The sequence below is a fragment of the Lissotriton helveticus genome, chromosome 5_1, assembly GCF_964261635.1.
Source record: "Lissotriton helveticus chromosome 5_1, aLisHel1.1, whole genome shotgun sequence".
NCBI lineage: Eukaryota > Metazoa > Chordata > Amphibia > Caudata > Salamandridae > Lissotriton > Lissotriton helveticus.
Window position 1 is genome coordinate 2,078,652,748 of NC_136065.1, and position 19,707 is coordinate 2,078,672,454.

Consider the following 19,707-nt stretch of genomic DNA (forward strand, 5'->3'; position numbering starts at 1 on the left):
AAACCTACGGCCTACCACTGGCCACCAGGGATGAGGCGCAGGTGGTAGCCTGCGAGTGGAGGAGGGCCTCAAACTTCCTCAGCAGTGGCAGCTAGGCAGGGAGGCACAGGCGTTGCTGTGCGGAGGGGGAGCGACCTACCTGGAAGGGTCAAGGGTCGCTTTACATACTGATGGTGCATCCACTGTACCTTCATGAGCATGTGGTTCCGCTCCCATAGAGCGCCCAGTGTCTCTGGATGGACGCGAGTCCCTGGCGATGCAGAAGAGCTGAAGCCATTGACCAGGGGATGGTGTGAAGGGTCTTCAACCTGCAAGAGGAATACACAAAGCTCATACATAGTAAGACAATGTGGTCACTTAAACAAATCTAAAATACAACATATCCTTCTATGTGGCACAGCTGAAACACAAATTAGGCAGTGTTTAATTTGAGCCGTTGGATGTAGGTGGGGCTGCCTGGCATTGAGTTTTGGCGATCAACACTTATTTTCCTCAATCAACTGTTCCTAGAGCATGAACGAGAAAAACACAAAACTAAGGGAGAAGAGAAAGACAGAAAAGCAGTGACAAAGCCAGTAAGAAGGGACGAAAAAGGACCTGCATGAGTGAAATAAAAAGGCATGGTGTCTCTGGTGGTAAAAGAAAGAGGCAAGAGGCTGAATCAAGACTACAAAGTCTTGATATTCTGCATTTCCACCTTCAATAGCACCAGACGCGGGCTTCAGAGCAAAACTTTGGTACTTAAACTAGAACAAGTATTGGCAAAACAAATAGGTTTGGCCTTGACAAACTGATGCAACGGTTATTTTTTAAAGTTTTTATTACAAGCTGTACTTAATTTGAGCCAGTGGTTTATGGTGTTTGGCACCGGCACTTAATTGTCAGCACCACACTTATGACACTCTGCCACAAGGTGGCGCTGCTCATCTAATTTAGGGATGAGGAGAATGATAACCTATTTTAATAACTTTTACATTTGAAAGTTCGAAAACACTAGGGGTAACCATGTTTAAGTCAGGGCACTCAGCTTACAGTTCGGGTTTGAATAACTAGTCAAACAAGTAATTAACAGTGCTCAAAGGGGGGAGAGGTTGGTTACCCAAACAACCCCACTTATACCCATACATATGAATACATCAATATACACAATTCAATTCCTCCCTGAGCACAAAGCATCAAGGATTTCACGTATGCAAAGTTCAACTTTCAGTAATTTATTCCTTAGTCTTGAAAATCCAAAATGTTCCTCTGTTGGTACAGCCGTAGATTCTTATTTTCACATGTTCAAATATCCACAAAATAATTCTTCAGATATGTACAGTTTCCAATGCAGCCAAAACGTGTTTCGTCATGCAAATCTAAAGCATTCTTAACTTCATCAGGGGTGCAAACCCATAATGGCGTCTAGATGTTCACCATGGATTAGATACGATATTTTAATTTGAGACAACATGTACTAGTTCAAGATGGCGGATGTTATACGGATGGATTTTATTTTATTTTAAACAAAAACTTAGTAAGGATTGGAAAGTAAGTAAAGTTAGTGATGCCTTGTTAATTATACAACAGGACTGATTTCTTGAAACGAATATATAGATACTCAAAGATTTGATTTACGTGTCCAAACAAACATGTTTTAAAATGGCGCCCATCGTTGTTGTACTTAAAAAAGCGGTACCAAGATGGCGCTTGAGTAGAACGCGAGACGGGAGATACGTGGATACAGGAATCGGATTCGGGTGAGTGAGAAATCATTGGATTTATATGTAAGAACGCTGATCGATGTCGTATTGAGTATTAAAGGCGGACTGATGTGAGTTGAGCTACTTTTTGAACGGAGTCTTCATGTTTTTTTCATAGATCACGTACTCGTGATTCGGGAAGAGAGAATTGTTGCCTTATCGTGGGAGACATTTGAACTTAAGAGAGAGTGCGAGATTACTGGACACCTTTATATTGTGTTTGAAAGAATGGATATAATTGACTAACTGAAGTCGCAGATTGTTTATGTAAAGGGGGACCTCTTTTTAATCCTTATAGGTTTTTTGAACGGAGGTACTAAAATGAGGAAGAACTAAGAGTGAGCATTACGACCGATGAAATTGACATTGGAGAACATTACGGTAACTTTTTTGCTGATTTTCTTTTAACAACCAGAATAGTATGACGGGTGTCATACCAAAATAGTTTTTGACCTGCACTCATGGATTGTTCGGTGGTGAACGTATTAACTGATCTGTTACTTTTGAGTTTTTGTGTGAGGAATGTATATCGGTTTGGTTATGTACTGTGTTAATTAATAGGACTCCAATGTACTAAGCAGGACGATTTTTTGAAATTTGGGATTCTTGAATGTGGACAGGTTGTTTATTAGTATATGACCTTATTTTTACAGATTGCATGAGAGGTGTTTTATTACGGATGAGCACAATACGAATGTATTATGCTTGTCGACATTGAAGGTGAATTATATAAATAAGTCTTTACTCTTTCATCTCTTGGGTTTTCGTGCACTTGGGTGATTTATGTACTTGAGGATGTCATCTTTTGGAATTTTCATTGTTACCTTACTCTATCACACTGAGGGTGATGTGGTACTTTGATCTTATGTAAAACAAAAGGGTTCAGGCAGATCAGGTCGTTTTGCCCCTTTTTCTAGGTTTGCCCGGCGTTAGCCGCTTCTCACCCAACTCACGATTACCAAATAAAGAGGCAGGCGCTGGAGACTGGAAGGCAGGAAACAGGAGTTTATTTCCGACGGAACAGAACACGTCAAATCAGACAACAGGGTATCTTCTCGAGGTGCTCTAACAAGTTTCTCTACGGCTCCGTCTTTTATACACAGGTTTATGATGTACAAACATTCCTTATTGTAATAAAGACACTTTGAAGTACGAAAAGGCATGTTTGGAATCCCAGCTTCAGGCCTATTCCCATACCGGTCGCTCTGATGTTGTTTTCCCCTCCCAAATGTAACATGTGATTGTAATCTGCAGCCGGACATCCCGACAGGACACGAGGGCAAGAGGGGGTGGTCAGATCTAAGGTTGGGCAGGCGATAAGATCACGTTTCGCTATGCGGGCCGGAGGGGGTACATCCACGAGACCTAGTTTTATGATATGGGACTGGGTCGAGAGGCCAGGTGTAGCCGGGGGGGGGGTCATCAGAGAGAGGAAGGGTGTTCCTGGGAGGAATGCAGGGGTGTTGGTCAGATCTAGGGGTGTGAAGGCCTTGATTAATCACCGCTCCTCTGATGTGAGGCGAGGTCCTACTGTAGGGAGCAATAAACTGCATCTGTTGGACTAGGTGATGGCCTGGGATCAGGCCGGGCAATCGGGCAGGGAGGAAGAGGTTACCAAAAGGGCCTGTTCTATGGGTAGGATGAAAGAGCGAGGGGGCAGGGGTTCAGCACGGAGACAGGGTCGTGTTTAGTGGTGCGTTTATGGCCCGAACAGGAGAGACCGGGGGCTGTCGGGGCGCGGGGGGGGGGGGGAATACTTGCGAGGCTGGGGGGAGAGAGAGAGAGAGAGAGAGATGCAGGCTATTGGCAGTGGGCAGAGAGGTCATGACACACAAAATGGCTACTATCTATGTTCGTGATGGGGCCTAAAAAGGGGACAAGATGGCGGGGCCACTGTGCCGTGACTTTCGCTTTACCTTCAACAGTGGCGAGGGTGAACACAAATGAACGCCGCTTATGTATATATACATTGTCATTTTCCACAGTCGCCGCTTTTTAACATAAGTTAGGTCATTTGCGTGTTTATCATAGCCAATGTTCCCTCTAATTTTTTTCCTCTGTGTGCGGCAATGGAGGGTCTCTGTGCGCTGCAACCATGGCTATGTGCGCCAGGAACCAAACCACGCGTGTCTGCGGCGCCAAATGGCACTCCAAAATTTTACTTTAAAAAGTGAAAAGATAGTGCATTTTCATACATACAGCGCCACAATAAGGGTCTTAAGGGCAGTTTGCAAAATTGGATAAGCACTCTCCCCTCCCCTCTACCATCTCCCACCACACTCTTCCTTCTCTCTCCTCTACCCTCTATCCCCACACTCTCCTCCCTTTCTCCCCTCTTTCCTCAATCTCCCTTCTTTCTCCTCCCCTCTCCCATCTCTCCTCAAGGTACACACGATTGTCAATGAGCACTAACACAGCATCATTTATACCATTTCGGCATTAGTCAACACCACTAGTTTTTCCCTGTTGCACTCATTTTCATCTCCCCCATGGTTACTCCTTTCCCAGGTCTATCTCCATTGCTCTGCCTTCCACCTCTCATGCCTCTCTCCCAAACTCATCTTCTCCCTTTCTATGCTCAACTCTCTCCCTTTCTATAATCTCAGACTCCCTCTCCTGCTTCTCTCTCTTGCTTCGCTCTTGGGCTCCCTGTCCGTACTTCTCGCCCCTGATACACTCTGTCTCCCTCTCCATGCTTCTGTCCCCTGCTGCACTCTCAGGCTCCCTGTCCGTGCATCTCACCCTTGCTTCACTCTTGGGCTCCCTCTCCGTGCTTCTCTTCCTTGCTGCACTCTCTGCTCCCTCTCTGTGCTTCTCTCCCCTGCTGCACTCTCGTGCTCTCTAGAGATGTGGCCTAACGACCAGAGCTGCCATCTAAGTCACGTAAATACAAAACATGTTGCATTCCAAATGCTATAGGTGTCACATTCGCGAAAGTTATAACTATTGGCATTGTAAATGACAAAGCTATCCATTTAGCTATTTTAAAAACCAACACATAAATAAAATATTTGTCATTTACAAGACAAATAGCTCCAACTTTTCTAATGCGAGACCTATTGCATTTCCAATGCTTGTTGTGCCTTTCTGTCCTGTGTCCAACTCGTTTTTGGTGCCCTTCTGCCCCACTCGTTTTTTTGTGCCTTTCTGTCCTGTGCCCCACTAGTTTTTTGTGCCTTTATGCCCTGTATCTCACTCGTTTTTTGTGCCCTTCTGTCCTGTGTCTCACTCGTTTTTTCTGCCCTTCTGGCCTCTGCCCCACTCGTTTTTTTTGTGCCTTTCTGTCCTGTGGCTCAATCGTTTTTAGTGCCTTTCTGCCTCTCATTAAATCAAACTGTTGTTAGTAATAATGGTGCTTTAAGAGGCACATTTACAACTTACCTTCCTAAAAAACTGCTTGAAAGGACTCTCAAATCTCACTGTAAAAAGATTTCTCTTTAAACCCCGACAGGTTTTGAAGAAAGTTATTTGTTCAATAAACCGGCTAATACAGTCTTTATAAATGTAGCTCTAATGTTCACGAACACAAATGATCAAACTCACATAGTTAAAACTGAGGGTTATTTGTGAGTGAGGCAGGAGTTGGAAAAGGATTTTGGTGGGCACACATATCTGATTAGTCAGTTTCACTGCAGGTAGCTGGACTCTGAGGAGAAGCCTACCATGCATAACCAGGGCAACTATTCAATCTGTAGGTGTTCAGAAGCATAAATGGGAATTGTTTATCATCACACGAAATAGCGACAGTATTCACTCTCTTCCTGCAGTAAATGACCTATATGCACCAGTGCATGCACACATGCGAGCAGTGTTGTAAGTGCAGCAGTGCTATAATGCATTGTCCTAGGTACAGCGCTTACAATACTTTGTGCCTTTCTGTTCGGTGTCTCACTCGTTTTTTGTGCCTTTCTGTTCTGTGTCTCACTTGTTTTTTGTGCCTTTCTGTCCTGTGTCTCACTTGTTTTTTGTGCCTTTCTGTCCTGTGTCCCACGCGTTTTTTGTGTCTGCTGTGCCTAGAACTGAAGGACCTTTAAATAGCAAAAAAGGGTAGAAAAGCCTGCATTCCAAAAGACAACCCTAACGCCGTGGATTTTAATTGAAGTGACTTTCCCGCTCATTCCGAAGGTCTCTGAAGAACAGCAGAGAAAGAGGAGACGATTCTTCCCACCCACGTCTCCCACCCAGGTTGTGTAGTAAGGCGCTGAAGGAGGAGGAGCTGATGCTGGTAGAGGAGGAGCTGGCGGAATTTGTCCGAAGAGGAAGACATTTTTGCTCCGACATAAAACATCCCTATAAAGGACTCTTCATGGCCAGGCAGCAGTCTTCCAAAATTAGTGCTAGGAATTAGCAATCCCCAGCCACTAATGCACATTTCACCTATGCAAGACTCACCATCATATAGTTCTCAACTAGCAGGTAATGTTGAACAATCTCCTACACACTCCTCCCGCCCCCCGCCTCCCGCCTCCCAATAACCACCAGTTCCCCCGTCCCCCCCCCCCGCCTCCCGCCTCCCGCCCCCCGCCTCCCGCTCCTTACCTGCAACTCCTCACGCCCGCACCGCCGTCACCACTGTTAAAAGTGCCTCATGTCATGTTCGCGCCGCTCGCTTTGTAAAAGCGGCGGGCGGCGCGAATCTCTTGCGACGGCCTGTGTGCGCGCTCCACGCTAGGTGGTGCGCGCTGACGTCAGGGAAGGTGCGCGCGCGCGGCCTAGAGGGAACAGTGATCATAGCTGACGGGGTGTACATATAGTCGTGTGTTGTCAATGGAATAGCGTTTGTCAATACTGGTGGATTTGCATATAACCGTGTGCAGTTGATGCGACATACGAGGTGGAATACATATAAATTTACATTTGTCGTATTTAAAAAAGTGACCGATGAAACATTTTACAGGCAAAAAGTGGTTGAGGGAGGAATTTAGTCCAATACAAGCAATTAGTCAAGGGGGTGTAGAAAGTTCCCCAAAAAAAAAAGGGGGGGTCTTCGTTACGGTGTCCCCCTTTTTTTTTTTTTGTAGCGAGCCATCACTGGTAGGCTCTGGTAGTTCGTTTTCTTCCGTTGGCGCTGTTGAGCACCGGCGGTGGAGCTATAGGTCCAGCTCGGGTCCTTCTTTACACGTCGCAGGGTGTGATCTGTCCTTTGCCGTTAGGCCACAGTCCTGTTTCCTAACTAATCTCTTTTAAGGGTGCCTCATGCTGGGCACCTGCATTTCTTTCTCGGGGTCAAAATCCACGTGGAAAGGATAGAAGGGGTTTTGTCGGATAATCGAGGGAGGAGAGGGCGGAGTGGGACCGGATCTTTGAGACGGACCAAGGGAGCAAAAGGGTGATGCGCAGGCAGGTCCATCAATCGGGCTCAAAGGGGCGGGGACTTCTGGCACGCGTGGGTCAACAAGTAGAGGGCTTCAAGGCAGCCCTCCATTCCTTCGTTTTCTGCGTTTGAGAGTGGTGCATCATCCCGCGTCCCGTTGCTCTGCGGCTCCACCTCAGGTCGAGGTCACACGCGCCTCATGATCTGTGGCCAGGCTGTGCGTCACGTCCAGCCCCTCTCCTCGGTGACTGTGTATCCTTGAATGGGTACAAAACAGGTTTTAGCGAACTGGCAAGAGAAGGCATTTATACATTTCAATTCCGTCCCAGATCTAGGTAGTTGGGGGTACGTTTCATCGGTCACGGTCAGGAGTTAACACTGTGGAGCATGTATACAGGCATGTCTACTGAGTTTGTACTAAGTCTATTTGGCGTTCATTCATGACGTATGTGGCTTTCCGACCCTAGCCCTGGCAGTCTTCTATCAACGTGAGAGAGAGGGATAGTGGCTAAAAATTCTTTTCTCGGGGGGGGGGGGGCAACAGTTAATCGGGGTCATAGGTTATACTTCGTGTTATGGAGCTGGGGCCAATCGGGAGAAAACGGGGACGTTTTGGACATCCGTACTTGGGTGCAGAGGGGTGGGGCAATCTGGGCATTGTTTCTAGCGAGCTGAGAACAGAAAGCCACTGACATATAGTCCTCCTGTAAGAAGGCCAGATTAGGGGACTTCAGTCGTCTAACCTGTCCTTTCCTTCATAGCCAATTCAAGTTCCATCATTTTACAGAAAGGAGAGGTAGTAATATGGCAAATTACAATTGTTTTAGTTTCTGTCAATTTGCCGAACACCTTTGTGTTCGAAAACCAATTAGGCTCGTGCCGGCGGGGCACAACGTTACCACACAAAGGAAGAGGGAGCAGGGGGTCGTCCGCATTTTAAATGAACTATTCGGTACACGTACAACACGAAGAGAGAGAAAAAGAGAGAGAGTGAGAGAGAAACGTGTACAATAATAGGCCATTCAATGCGCACACAACACAAAACAGTAGGGGTCATGTTATATAGAAACACAGACTGAGGGACAACGTAAATCCATATACTACGAACACATGAATTCAGGCGGGGGGGTACATGTATTATATACAGAACTCAAGACAACACATAGAACAGTACTTGGCCAAAGATATTTCCTCCTGCATGCTGCGCATCCTTAGTATCCTATTTAATTCGCTTGGCTGTCTTTTGCTGTTGGCCTCTGTTGCAAATACTTACACTTTCGTCAATTGTTCGGGAACTAACCTGGTCGGGCTAGTACTTACGGTGGGATCTTTGAATCGTTATTAGCGAATGGGTATCCAGGCTGAGGCAACGGAGGGTGTCAGTCGGGGGAACAATGGGCAGCTTCGAGTTTCATGTCCATGAGGGTGCAAGAAGGAGGTGGTAAATCTTAAACATTGACAATATTCTTAGTCTTCCAGGAGGAGGGTACTTGGGTAAACCTCACCCTGGAATAGCCCTGAACCTTCCCCTATTTAGTTATCGTATGAACCTACTCGTAGGTGCACGTCATTCTTGGTTGCATTATTCGGGGGCCGGTTGGAGTAATATTTTTGTCATACTGCAATAACCCGTCAAGTTTCTGTTTCGGCCCCCCCCCTTCCAGTCGTTGAGTTCAGAGAGAGGGAGATGGTCGTTTCTAAGTAAGGGTGTGTTATATCTATGTTTGCTCGTCAGGTATAGGCACCATGCTCAGACCCCCTTTTTCCCCATTCCATCGGTCGTTCGATCATCACTCAAGTCGTACAAAAACATCTCTCTTATCAAGTCAACGCGTGCAACGTATATCCAGTCGAGTTATACACATCCGGTCATACATGCGTGCATTCATATCACCCAAAGTCGTCATGTCCTCAGGGGCAGTCCCCATGGATAATGTATCATTTGTCCCCGCGGAACCATGGCGCGTTGCTTAGGTCTTCTCCATACTTTAGTCGATGTTCCAATGTGACCTGCAGAAAGAAGGGGAAAAAGAAGGGGTGGGGGCAGCGTTTTAAGACACATCTGCGCGCATAAACCCAAAAGGCTTTTACTTACCACGTATTCGACCTATCTCCGCGGGGTGCAGTCCCTTCCATCTCGGCGTTTTAAGCCCAGAGGGACTGGTAGTGCGGGAGGCATAATCATTGATGGACTGCACATTGCATAGATCGCCCACGTGTGGTATTGCGGATCTTGTGTGGGGGGGTCAAAACAAAAGGGCAGTCAGTGTAAAGTGGGGGTGAACTCGTGTTCTCCTTCGAGGAGGCGGGGTGGTCTACAGTGGTACCGGGTCTGGTTTAGGGGCATCTGAAACAATTTCCCTGAGATATGTGGCATACAAAGTAAAACAGAACACCGGGACCTTTATCGATTGCCTTATGTTGCACAAAAGTTTTAAAAAAACACACACGCAACAAACTTGGACCATTCACATTTTCAATATTCCTGGGCACTTTGCTTTTTAACCTTTTAGTAATCGACTTGCTTTATTTCGCCTGTATTTTACGTAGATCGGAAACAATGGCTATGTATTCGAACTTACCAATCCAAGAGCTACGATTATATTTGTTTTTCACAAAATCTTTATTTAAAAAATGGTGACGTACAAATGCAGGTCTACAACCACGTGGGCCAGCCACGGAGCAGACTGGAACTGTATATGAGGGCATATTTATCTGAGGAAAACATAACTGAGTCGGTGGTCGTTTTATTTCATCAAGGTACGATAAGTGCAATAAAATCATATCGAAAATTCATTGTGGGCAAGTACCATCAGTGTCAAAAAAATTAGAACTTTCAATAATACTGTAATCAATGATGCGTCAGAACTTAATATCAATTCATTGTCCGAATGTTCAAGCAATACTCATCCCCTCCCGCCATGTGCTTCAAAAACTGCATACATATCTCATGATATCAAGTCTGAGCATCCGGAACACAACGGGGAATTGCGAGTTTCGTTTGTACCGGCGCCATTTTGGGTGGGGTCAGGCGGGTCCAAGTATAGTCAAAATGTCTCCACCAACTCGGGGTTGGACCAGAATCTCTTTCGGCAGTCCAGAAGTTCCGCTAAGGGGCAACAGAAGGGACCGGTGACATGAACCATTAATCAAAGAAAAGGGAGGGGGCAACAATCTTTCCTACCAGGTCATACTGGTGTTCCACCGGAACTGATCAAATCAGTAGTCTGCAGGATTTTTGGTCGTTCAAACTGAGGCTGGCGTCAGCATGAGAGCGCCAACGTCTCGTGGCTACGTCTTGGTCGTTCTGCGGGCAATCATGGCAGTCATTTCCCATCGGGGGGCGGTCGGGGGCCCGCGGAGGTCGAGGGCCCTCCGCAGTTCTCGTAGAATCTTCAAAGCTGAGGAGAACGCCTTCTGGACAGGGGCCCATTTTCTGGTTGACAGGCGACCAGGCCAACTTTTCACGCCAGGCCTATTCCTGCAAAGTCGACCGCCATTTTTAGGAGTTCTGCAGCTACCGGCAGTCACTGGGTCAAATGAGCAGACGGACTCCAGCCTGCTGGGCAAGGTGTCGTAGCACCGCCACAGTGGACGAGACCCTGCTGGGTGAGTGGAGCGTCGCTATACCGCAAGAGTGGACGAACCCTTTGCCGGGTGCGTGGAGCGTCGCTGCACCGCAAGAGTGGACGAACCCTTTGCCGGGTGCGTGGAGCGTTGGGGGTGCAGCTGAGGGGCCTCCACCTGGGGAGGCGGGAGAGGCTCGTCCGCGCCGCCTCTCCCTCCCAGTGCACCCCACGGTGTCTCGCTGACATTTGTTATGGCCGGACCAGGCGATGAAGAAGAGGGGGGGTCGGAGGCATATGCAAGACATCCCCCCCCCCCCCGTGGCCTGCAAGGCGCCGGGAGAAGAAGGGAATGGGAGGACCAGTACATCTCGGGTCGGGCCCATGCATTCTCCGGCCGATGGCGGCCAGCCGCTCTTTGCCACGGCCCCAGGAACGGGTCCCTTGGTTCATCCTGGGGACAGGCCTTGGCGCGTGGTGTCGCCTCCGGACTATTCGCGTAATGGTTCTCCACCCCAGGCCGCCGCCGACGGCTTTTGTAGACTTTCTGACGCCCAAAAACCTACTAGAAAGTAGCCCAAAGTAGCCCGACATTGCTACTTTGGGGAAGGAGGGACAGGAACGGCGTCAAGCAGACAGCGAAATGCATTGTGGGTCTGTTGTTGCAGCCTTTTGCCATGTAAATAGTTGTTTAATATATTTTTATTCAAATAAAAACGTTTTAACCTGTTACTTTGCTATAGTGTTGTATATTTCTAATATTTGCCTAGGGTTTGTCGTCAATTGGGCGGGGTGGTCGGTGGAGCCGAGCTGTCTCGCAGTCATCATGGCGTTGAGTTCGGCTTTCCTCACAAGTTTCATATTTCCTGAGGGGTTGTTCCTAATGCTTCCATTTCAGTGAGGTTGAAAAGAGATCTCATCAGTGGCCTACTGATTTTACTCGATCCCTTTTGTTTTTCCTAACGATTTTTATGTTCTTTTATTTGCTAGCACGATACAGCGGCTAATCCGCATTTTCTTTATATATGTCCTTTTTATTAGGGGTGTCCTCCGGTGGAGCCAGATGGTCTACCTCTAATAAATGGTCCGGGCTGAACCAACTACTGAGCAATGGGGGGGAGATAGGCATGACGGGTTACAACGGGGACAAAAGTCAGCACTACCTATCCTTCACTACTTTGCGGAGACTAGGTAGAATATTTCTATTCTACAGTATTCGCAAATAGGGAATACCCAAAGAGAGAACCAATTCCAAACAGTCAAGTTCGGACAAACAATCAATCAATCAAATGAGGAATAAAATAGGCGCGACGGGTTACAACGGGGGCAAAAGCCTGCGCTACCTACCCTTCACTATCTGCAAAGAGAGAGATCTTCCTGTTCCTCTCTGTTTGTAGGCAGAGAAGATCCTTTCCGAGAACCAATTCCGAACGATCAATGTTCGGTCAAACAATCAATCAGTGGGGGATAAAAATAGGCACGACGGATTACAACGGGGGCAAAGGCCTGCGTTACCTATCCTTCACTATCTGCAAAGACTAAACGGAGTATGGCGACTCTGTGCTTGTTTGCAAATAGAGAATGATCCAAAGAGAACCAATTCCAAAACAATAAATGCTTGGATAACAATAAATCAAATGGAGAGGGAAGTAGGCGCGACGGGTTACAACGGGGGCAAAAGCCTGCGCTACCCACCCTTCACTATCTGCAAAGAGAGAATACTCCTATCCTACCCCGTTTGTAGACAGAGAATCTCTCAGGACAAAACAATCAAATGCGTAATACTAGTATTTTCCAATGACAATTAAACAATCAATTCGCAATTTGTCGTGTTTACACAACCTTACCCGGACCGTATGGACAGTTTCTCGTCTTCCGTTTCCAGCGCCCGATCGTCCTCTATTCTCCGTAATTGCTGTGGCACTCCTGATGGTTCCCAGTCAGGACCGTAGATCACTCGAGAGAGGTCTGTTCAGAACCAGTGAAGTTCGGATGATCGGCTGCCAGACAAGGGTCTATCGGGCAGGAGCTCTTCCCGATCGTTGCAGTCGTTCACTCTGTCGTTGGGACCTCTCTCACTGGATCCACGTGTCGTTAATGGGCCCCACGTTTGGGACGCCAATTGTAAAACAAAAGGGTTCAGGCAGATCAGGTCGTTTTGCCCCTTTTTCTAGGTTTGCCCGGCGTTAGCCGCTTCTCACCCAACTCACGATTACCAAATAAAGAGGCAGGCGCTGGAGACTGGAAGGCAGGAAACAGGAGTTTATTTCCGACGGAACAGAACACGTCAAATCAGACAACAGGGTATCTTCTCGAGGTGCTCTAACAAGTTTCTCTACGGCTCCGTCTTTTATACACAGGTTTATGATGTACAAACATTCCTTATTGTAATAAAGACACTTTGAAGTACGAAAAGGCATGTTTGGAATCCCAGCTTCAGGCCTATTCCCATACCGGTCGCTCTGATGTTGTTTTCCCCTCCCAAATGTAACATGTGATTGTAATCTGCAGCCGGACGTCCCAACAGGACACGAGGGCAAGAGGGGGTGGTCAGATCTAAGGTTGGGCAGGCGATAAGATCACGTTTCGCTATGCGGGGCCGGAGGGGGTACATCCACGAGACCTAGTTTTATGATATGGGACTGGGTCGAGAGGCCAGGTGTAGCCGGGGGGGGGTCATCAGAGAGAGGAAGGGTGTTCCTGGGAGGAATGCAGGGGTGTTGGTCAGATCTAGGGGTGTGAAGGCCTTGATTAATCACCGCTCCTCTGATGTGAGGCGAGGTCCTACTGTAGGGAGCAATAAACTGCATCTGTTGGACTAGGTGATGGCCTGGGATCAGGCCGGGCAATCGGGCAGGGAGGAAGAGGTTACCAAAAGGGCCTGTTCTATGGGTAGGATGAAAGAGCAAGGGGGCAGGGGTTCAGCACGGAGACAGGGTTGTGTTTAGTGGTGCGTTTATGGCCCGAACAGGAGAGACCGGGGGCTGTCGGGCCCGCGGGGGGGGGAATACTTGCGAGGCTGGGGGGAGAGAGAGAGAGAGAGAGATGCAGGCTATTGGCAGTGGGCAGAGAGGTCATGACACACAAAATGGCTACTATCTATGTTCGTGATGGGGCCTAAAAAGGGGACAAGATGGCGGGGCCACTGTGCCGTGACTTTCGCTTTACCTTCAACAGTGGCGAGGGTGAACACAAATGAACGCCGCTTATGTACATATACATTGTCATTTTCCACACTTATGCTATTTTTAATAGACTTTAATTTCTGATTCATTTGAGGATAAATATGCGCAAGATAATTACGATAATGTTATTAGGTTGAATTGTTCTTATGTTTCTTACTTTGGATTTGCAGTCCTGATGAAGTCAAGAATGCTTTAGATTTGCATGATGACACTGGCTGCATTGGAAACTGTACATATCTGAAGAATTATTTTGTGGATATTTGAATATGTGAAAATAAGAATCTACGGCTGTACCAACAGAGGAACATTTTGGATTTTCAAGACTAAGGAATAAAATACTGAAAGTTGAATTTTGCATACGTGAAATCCTTACTAATAGGAGATATTGCTGATGCTTTGTGCTCAGGGAGGAATGGAATTGTATACATTTGAAAGTTAATGTAACTAGATTCTTAAAATACATCTAAATTCTTTTCAATTAATTATATACATAACTTTTTGTAATTTTGAATACATAATAAGTACATGTTTAAAAACTAATTTTTATTGATTTAAAAGTGCTGTAGTCTTGGTAACAGAGTTTTCCCAATGGTAAAGTACTGAGAAAAGTAAAAATGTTTAGTAAACTTGAAAAAAAAAGGTTAAATATTAGTAATACTGGTAGTATTTTAATTGTATATACTTATTTTAAATGTAGTGCAAAATAAAAAAAAGGTGACAGCACTATTAACTTAATTTTTAATCAAATATTAAATTAATTTAAATACATTTAGGTATATAAAAAATAGAAATCTGAAATGTTAATCAAGATCCTACATAAAGGGAATAAAATAATAATTTGATTATGTATTAATAATTATAATTTATTAATGTAATTATTTAAAAGTAACTTAATTCTATTTTAATAAAAATGTTACATTACCTTTTAAATTAAAAAGGTTATTAAATTATGTTTTAAGTAACTTTTTTGTTGATAATTTTTAACATTAAATATATTTATATTTAACTCTTTAAACTATTTGATGTAACAATATTTTCTATGGAGTTTCATTTTAAGTCCATACCGCCATTTATTTCTATGAGAGGGTGTTGCAGAATCAGTGGTTGGCCATGTGTGGTGCTGGACATATTCCAGAACAGAGCAGGAGTACATTTGCAACTGTTTTCCTGGATCCTCTTTGGTAGTAGTAACTTTAGAAGTGCTGTTTGTGATTAGCAATGGGCTTACAATTCTGCGGGGGGGTGTCTGTCACTCTGTAACCCCCTTATTGAAACACCTAAACCCAGCCTTACTCCCCTCTAAGCCCTAGCTATTTTATAGTACGTACACCCCATTTTCCAAACACTCCCTCCTGTCTCACATTTTCTAGTAAATAGCAAACGTCATACCTGCCTATTTGGGAACAAAATCCGCTGTGTGAGGAAGGGGGTGTGGCCTAGGAAGGGGCGGGGCTTTATGCGAAGAACTTCCCGAGAGGGTCTTCTGCCCCAATCGAACCACACCTTCCACACACAAAAAAAAACCAAGAACAAAAGGTTGTTGAGGCTGCTTGTGACGTCCTGGGATGCCTTAATGGATGTCACCTGCATGCAGCCTCAAAATATGAGCTGAAAATCCACTCTTTAGAGGGGTTTCCAGCTCGCGTTGCCTGCCACCTTGTGATTTCAGCTCCTCACCCAGTGACCAGGTGAAAGGAGCCGAAATCGGGTGACACATGGTGGCACTGTGTGAGTTGGCAGGTCTGAAATTTACGCGTGTGAGGAGGATGTGCACGCAGAGGAGAGGTGGAGATTTACACTCATAGGTTTGTGAATAGCCATAAAAAATGCAGTTTATGAACATGCCCCTTACAGTTTGCAGGCCAGAGAAGGGCTAAAGTGGGAACAGCAGAAACTATGCAGGGGTAAACAAGGGCTGCTTAAATTTCTGCTTTGGCATTCATGAGCTCATTTCAGGGGTGACAGTGTCGGGGTCACCATATGTTCCACAAAAGGGCAAGCCACTGGGGCAGGTTGAGATCTCCGGCTACTGCTGACTGGTGTGTGGTCAACTTGATGATGGAGAGTTTAAACCACTATTTCTGCAAAGTGCAGCATGAGCTTGTTCCCGGTCTCCAACTGCAGCTGCCCCAGGAAAATGACAATAAAATGGACACTGCCCCTACTGGCAATGAGTAGAGCTGGTCTTCACTCCTGAACCCTGTGTCGCAGATGCAACGAGGCATCTTCAGAGGGACTGCCTCTTCTCTTTTAGCAGAAGTTAAATGAAGGTTTCAGTGGAAACTGATTCTGAGCCCTGCATAATAAAAAACCTTCAACCCTGCCTTAAAGTATTTGGATACTTTTTTTAGGACTCGCCTAGGCAGTGCTTACACGGTCTCTTGGAGACATGCTGTATTCAGGATATGGGCACTAAGCTCCGACCATGTTCCACCCTTCTTTTTAATTGGTTCCCGTCACTGTCTTTTGCAAATGGTGGCTTTTGATTGGTCAATAGGCGTAGTAGTCCCTCCTTAGTACAGTCTTTTCTCTTCTTGTAACCTCCCATGAGGACACCCCCTGTTACATGTGTTGTTACTCGGAATCTGTTATTTGCCGTCGTGAGCAATATTTTCTTTTTGAAGCACACTAGCATACCGAGTTGGAGCATCAATAATGGCGACAGCGCAACTTTTTTTATAGAGCTGCTTTCCAAAATTTGTTTGTTTTTTAAATTATATTTTTTTTTATCCAGCATGTATGGCGGCTGTGCAACTTTCTTCTAGCATACCGCCAAAATCATTTAAAAAAAAAATGTATAATGTTTTTTAAAATGCGGCATGCCAAAGTTGTGCATTTTTGATGGCACGGCGCCAATTTCTGAGAGTGGCTGTTCCGTCCTCAGTCTACCAACACCGTTCTGCTGTGCAGCGTAACCCCTCCCCAATCGATTGACCCATGTCGACCACCTGCCTCCCGTTGATATCTTTACGCTTGGTTTATCTTTGATGCAGTGCTTAACTAGTTATGTGCTGGATTCTTTCAGAACAGCGTCCGTTCACTAGCTGTTCCGGAGATTAAATCAAACACTATGCAGAGTATTGTATTATTGTATTGTTATTGTGTTTACTGTAAGCACTTTGTCACCTGACAGCTGGCTAAAATTTCTTTTTTTTTTAAATCAAATAAATGTATATTTTTTATAAAGTGTGGCACGCCAAGCTTGTTTTGCATTTTTATCAGAACAGCGCTGTTTTCTGAGCGCGTCTGCTCCGTCCTTTGTCTTTGCAGCTTAACCTCTCACTCACCCCACCACTTCCCAATTGCTTTACCTATGTCGGCCACGTAATATGTAAAGGCTTGTTTTAGAGTAGATCTCTGGCCCACTTCTTTCCAGCTTATTCACTCTCCCTCATTTCTGTGGTTTCAGGCTCCTTGTGACATGTTTCACCCTTCACAACCCTTAATCCTCTTACTTGGGATGGGGACGGTGTTTTGTTGTGCCTTTGCTTGGCTCATGACGCCTCTTGATCTGAAAATATACTTCCAATTGATCTGTTCAAATGTTTTGAGAGTACGTAAGCTGACAAAAAAAAACATTTGCAATGCAATAGGCCTCGCATTTGGGAGAGTTTGAGCTATTAGTATTGTAAATGACATTGCCTTTTATTTATGTGTTTTGAAAACCTGCAAGCGGTGAATAAACACGCACTTTATACTTATACTCATTACTTACGAGAAGCAACGATGTCAGTAATTGTGCCTTTATACTGCCAGCCTTCCTTCTCGTAAGCAAGGACTAAAAGTGCAAAGTGTGTGCTTATGCACTGCTTGCAGGTTTTCAACACACACAAATAAAAGGTATTGTCATTTACAATGCCAATAGCTCAAACTCTGGCAAATGTGAGACCTATTGCATTGCAAATGCTTGTTTAAAGTGCACCTGAGTTTCCTGTCTGCCCTTATTGTCATGCGGTAGGTTTGTTTCAGTGTGGAATTTAAAAGTAAACCTCACTGGTTCCCTTACTGCTTGTCCCCCGAGGCCGGGTATTCTTAATCCCTTGACATAACTGCAGACTGAGAAACTTTCATAAAGTTTCTAGACGCGCCTGCGGGAGGGCAGAGCCAGGACGCGTCCTTGAGTGAAAGTGTTACTGAAATGTGTCTTTATTTAGGAAACTGGATCATAGAAGCCAAGTCTGCTCGCCCTGTGCCCCTGTAAGGGCACGTCCTCTGCACTGCTGGCAACATGTCCCTTCTCGCTGGCTGGTGTGTCTTCGTATTCAGTGTGGGTGATGTCCGCTCTCCGGTGAGTGAGATCGCATGCTCCTCCTTCAGATCCAGTGATCATTCAGACAAAGGTGAATGTCTCCCTCAACAAGGACTCGCGCTCTGCCAAAAGTTGCTTCTTAAAAAGATCAATGAAGATGTTAATTATCCTGATGATTATTATGTCATTATTAAATTGTCGTGTCTTTTTATTTCAATGAAGGCCCCAAACGCCTATTCACTGCTCAGTATTATTGCTTCATATTTTGTTGAAACTTTTTCCCAAATAGTGCAGTATTGAGGCTGCGCCCTGCAGCAGGCTGGTCATGGCCTTCACACGTTGGATGGCTGTGGCATCGGTCTGCATGCACGATTGAATGTTTTAGCAGCCTTGCAGCAGGTGGCCATGGCCTTCACGCGTTGGATGGCTGCCGCATCGGTCTGCATGCACGATTGAATGTTTTAGCAGCCTTGCAGCAGGTGGTCACGGCCTTCACGTGTTGGATGGCTGTGTATCGGTCTGCATGCACGGTTGGATGTGTTGGCAGCCCTGCAGCAGGCTGGTCATGGCCTTCACACGTTGGATGGCTATGGTATCGGTCTGCATGCACGATTGAATGTTTTAGCAGCCTTGCAGCAGGTGGCCATGGCCTTCACGCGTTGGATGGCTGCCGTATCGGTCTGCATGCACGATTGAATGTTTTAGCAGCCTTGCAGCAGGTGGTCATGGCCTTCACGCGTTGGATGGCTGCGGCATCGGTCTGCATGCACGGTTGGATGTGTTGGCAGCCCTGCAGCAGGCTGGTCATGGCCTTCACACGTTGGATGGCTGTGGCATCGGTATGCATGCACGATTGAATGTTTTAGCAGCCTTGCAGCAGGTGGCCATGGCCTTCACGCGTTGGATGGCTGCCGCATCGGTCTGCATGCACGATTGAATGTTTTAGCAGCCTTGCAGCAGGTGGTCACGGCCTTCACGCGTTGGATGGCTGTGGCATCGGTATGCATGCACGATTGAATGTTTTAGCTGCCTTGCAGCAGGTGGTCACGACCTTCACGTGTTGGAAGGCTGTGTATTGGTCTGCATGCACGGTTGGATGTGTTGGCAGAGCTTCAGCAGGCTGGTCATGGCCTTCACATGTTGGATGGCTACCGCATCGGTCTGCATGCACGGTTGGATGTGTTGGCAGCCCTGCAGCAGGCTGGTCATGGACTTCACACGTTGGATGGCTGTGGCATCGGTCTGCATGCACGGTTGGATCTCTTGGCAGCCTTGCAGCAGGCAGGTCATGCTGCACTTCACGTGTTGGATGGCTGCGGCATCGGTCTGCATGCACGGTTGGATCTCTTGGCAGCCCCGCAGCGACAGGTCATGGCATTCACGTGTTGGATGGCTGCGCCATTGGTCTGCATGCACGTTGGATGTCTTGGCCGACCTGCAGCAGGCTGGTCATGGCCGTCATGTGTTGGATGGTTGCGATATCTGCCTGCATGCACAGTTGGATCATTTAACAGCCCTACTGCAGTCTGGTCATGGCATACACGTGTTGGATGGCTGCGGCATCTGTCTGCATGCATGGTTGGATCACTTGGCAGCCCTGCAGTAGACAGGAAATGCCCTCACATGTTGGGTGGCTGCAGTATCTGCCTTC

General features: G+C 46.4%; 1 protein-coding gene across 3 annotated transcripts in view; it reads right to left on the reverse strand.

The window, feature by feature from the left end:
* Positions 1-19,707, reverse strand: part of LOC144756325 (suppressor APC domain-containing protein 1-like) — a 284,640-nt gene that overhangs the window by 21,095 nt on the left and 243,838 nt on the right. For all 3 annotated transcript variants that reach the window (XM_078646037.1, XM_078646036.1, XM_078646039.1), the window contains one exon: positions 189-308. In XM_078646037.1, coding sequence (XP_078502163.1) covers positions 189-308 — 120 coding nt within the window. The remainder of the gene's footprint in view (positions 1-188; positions 309-19,707) is intronic.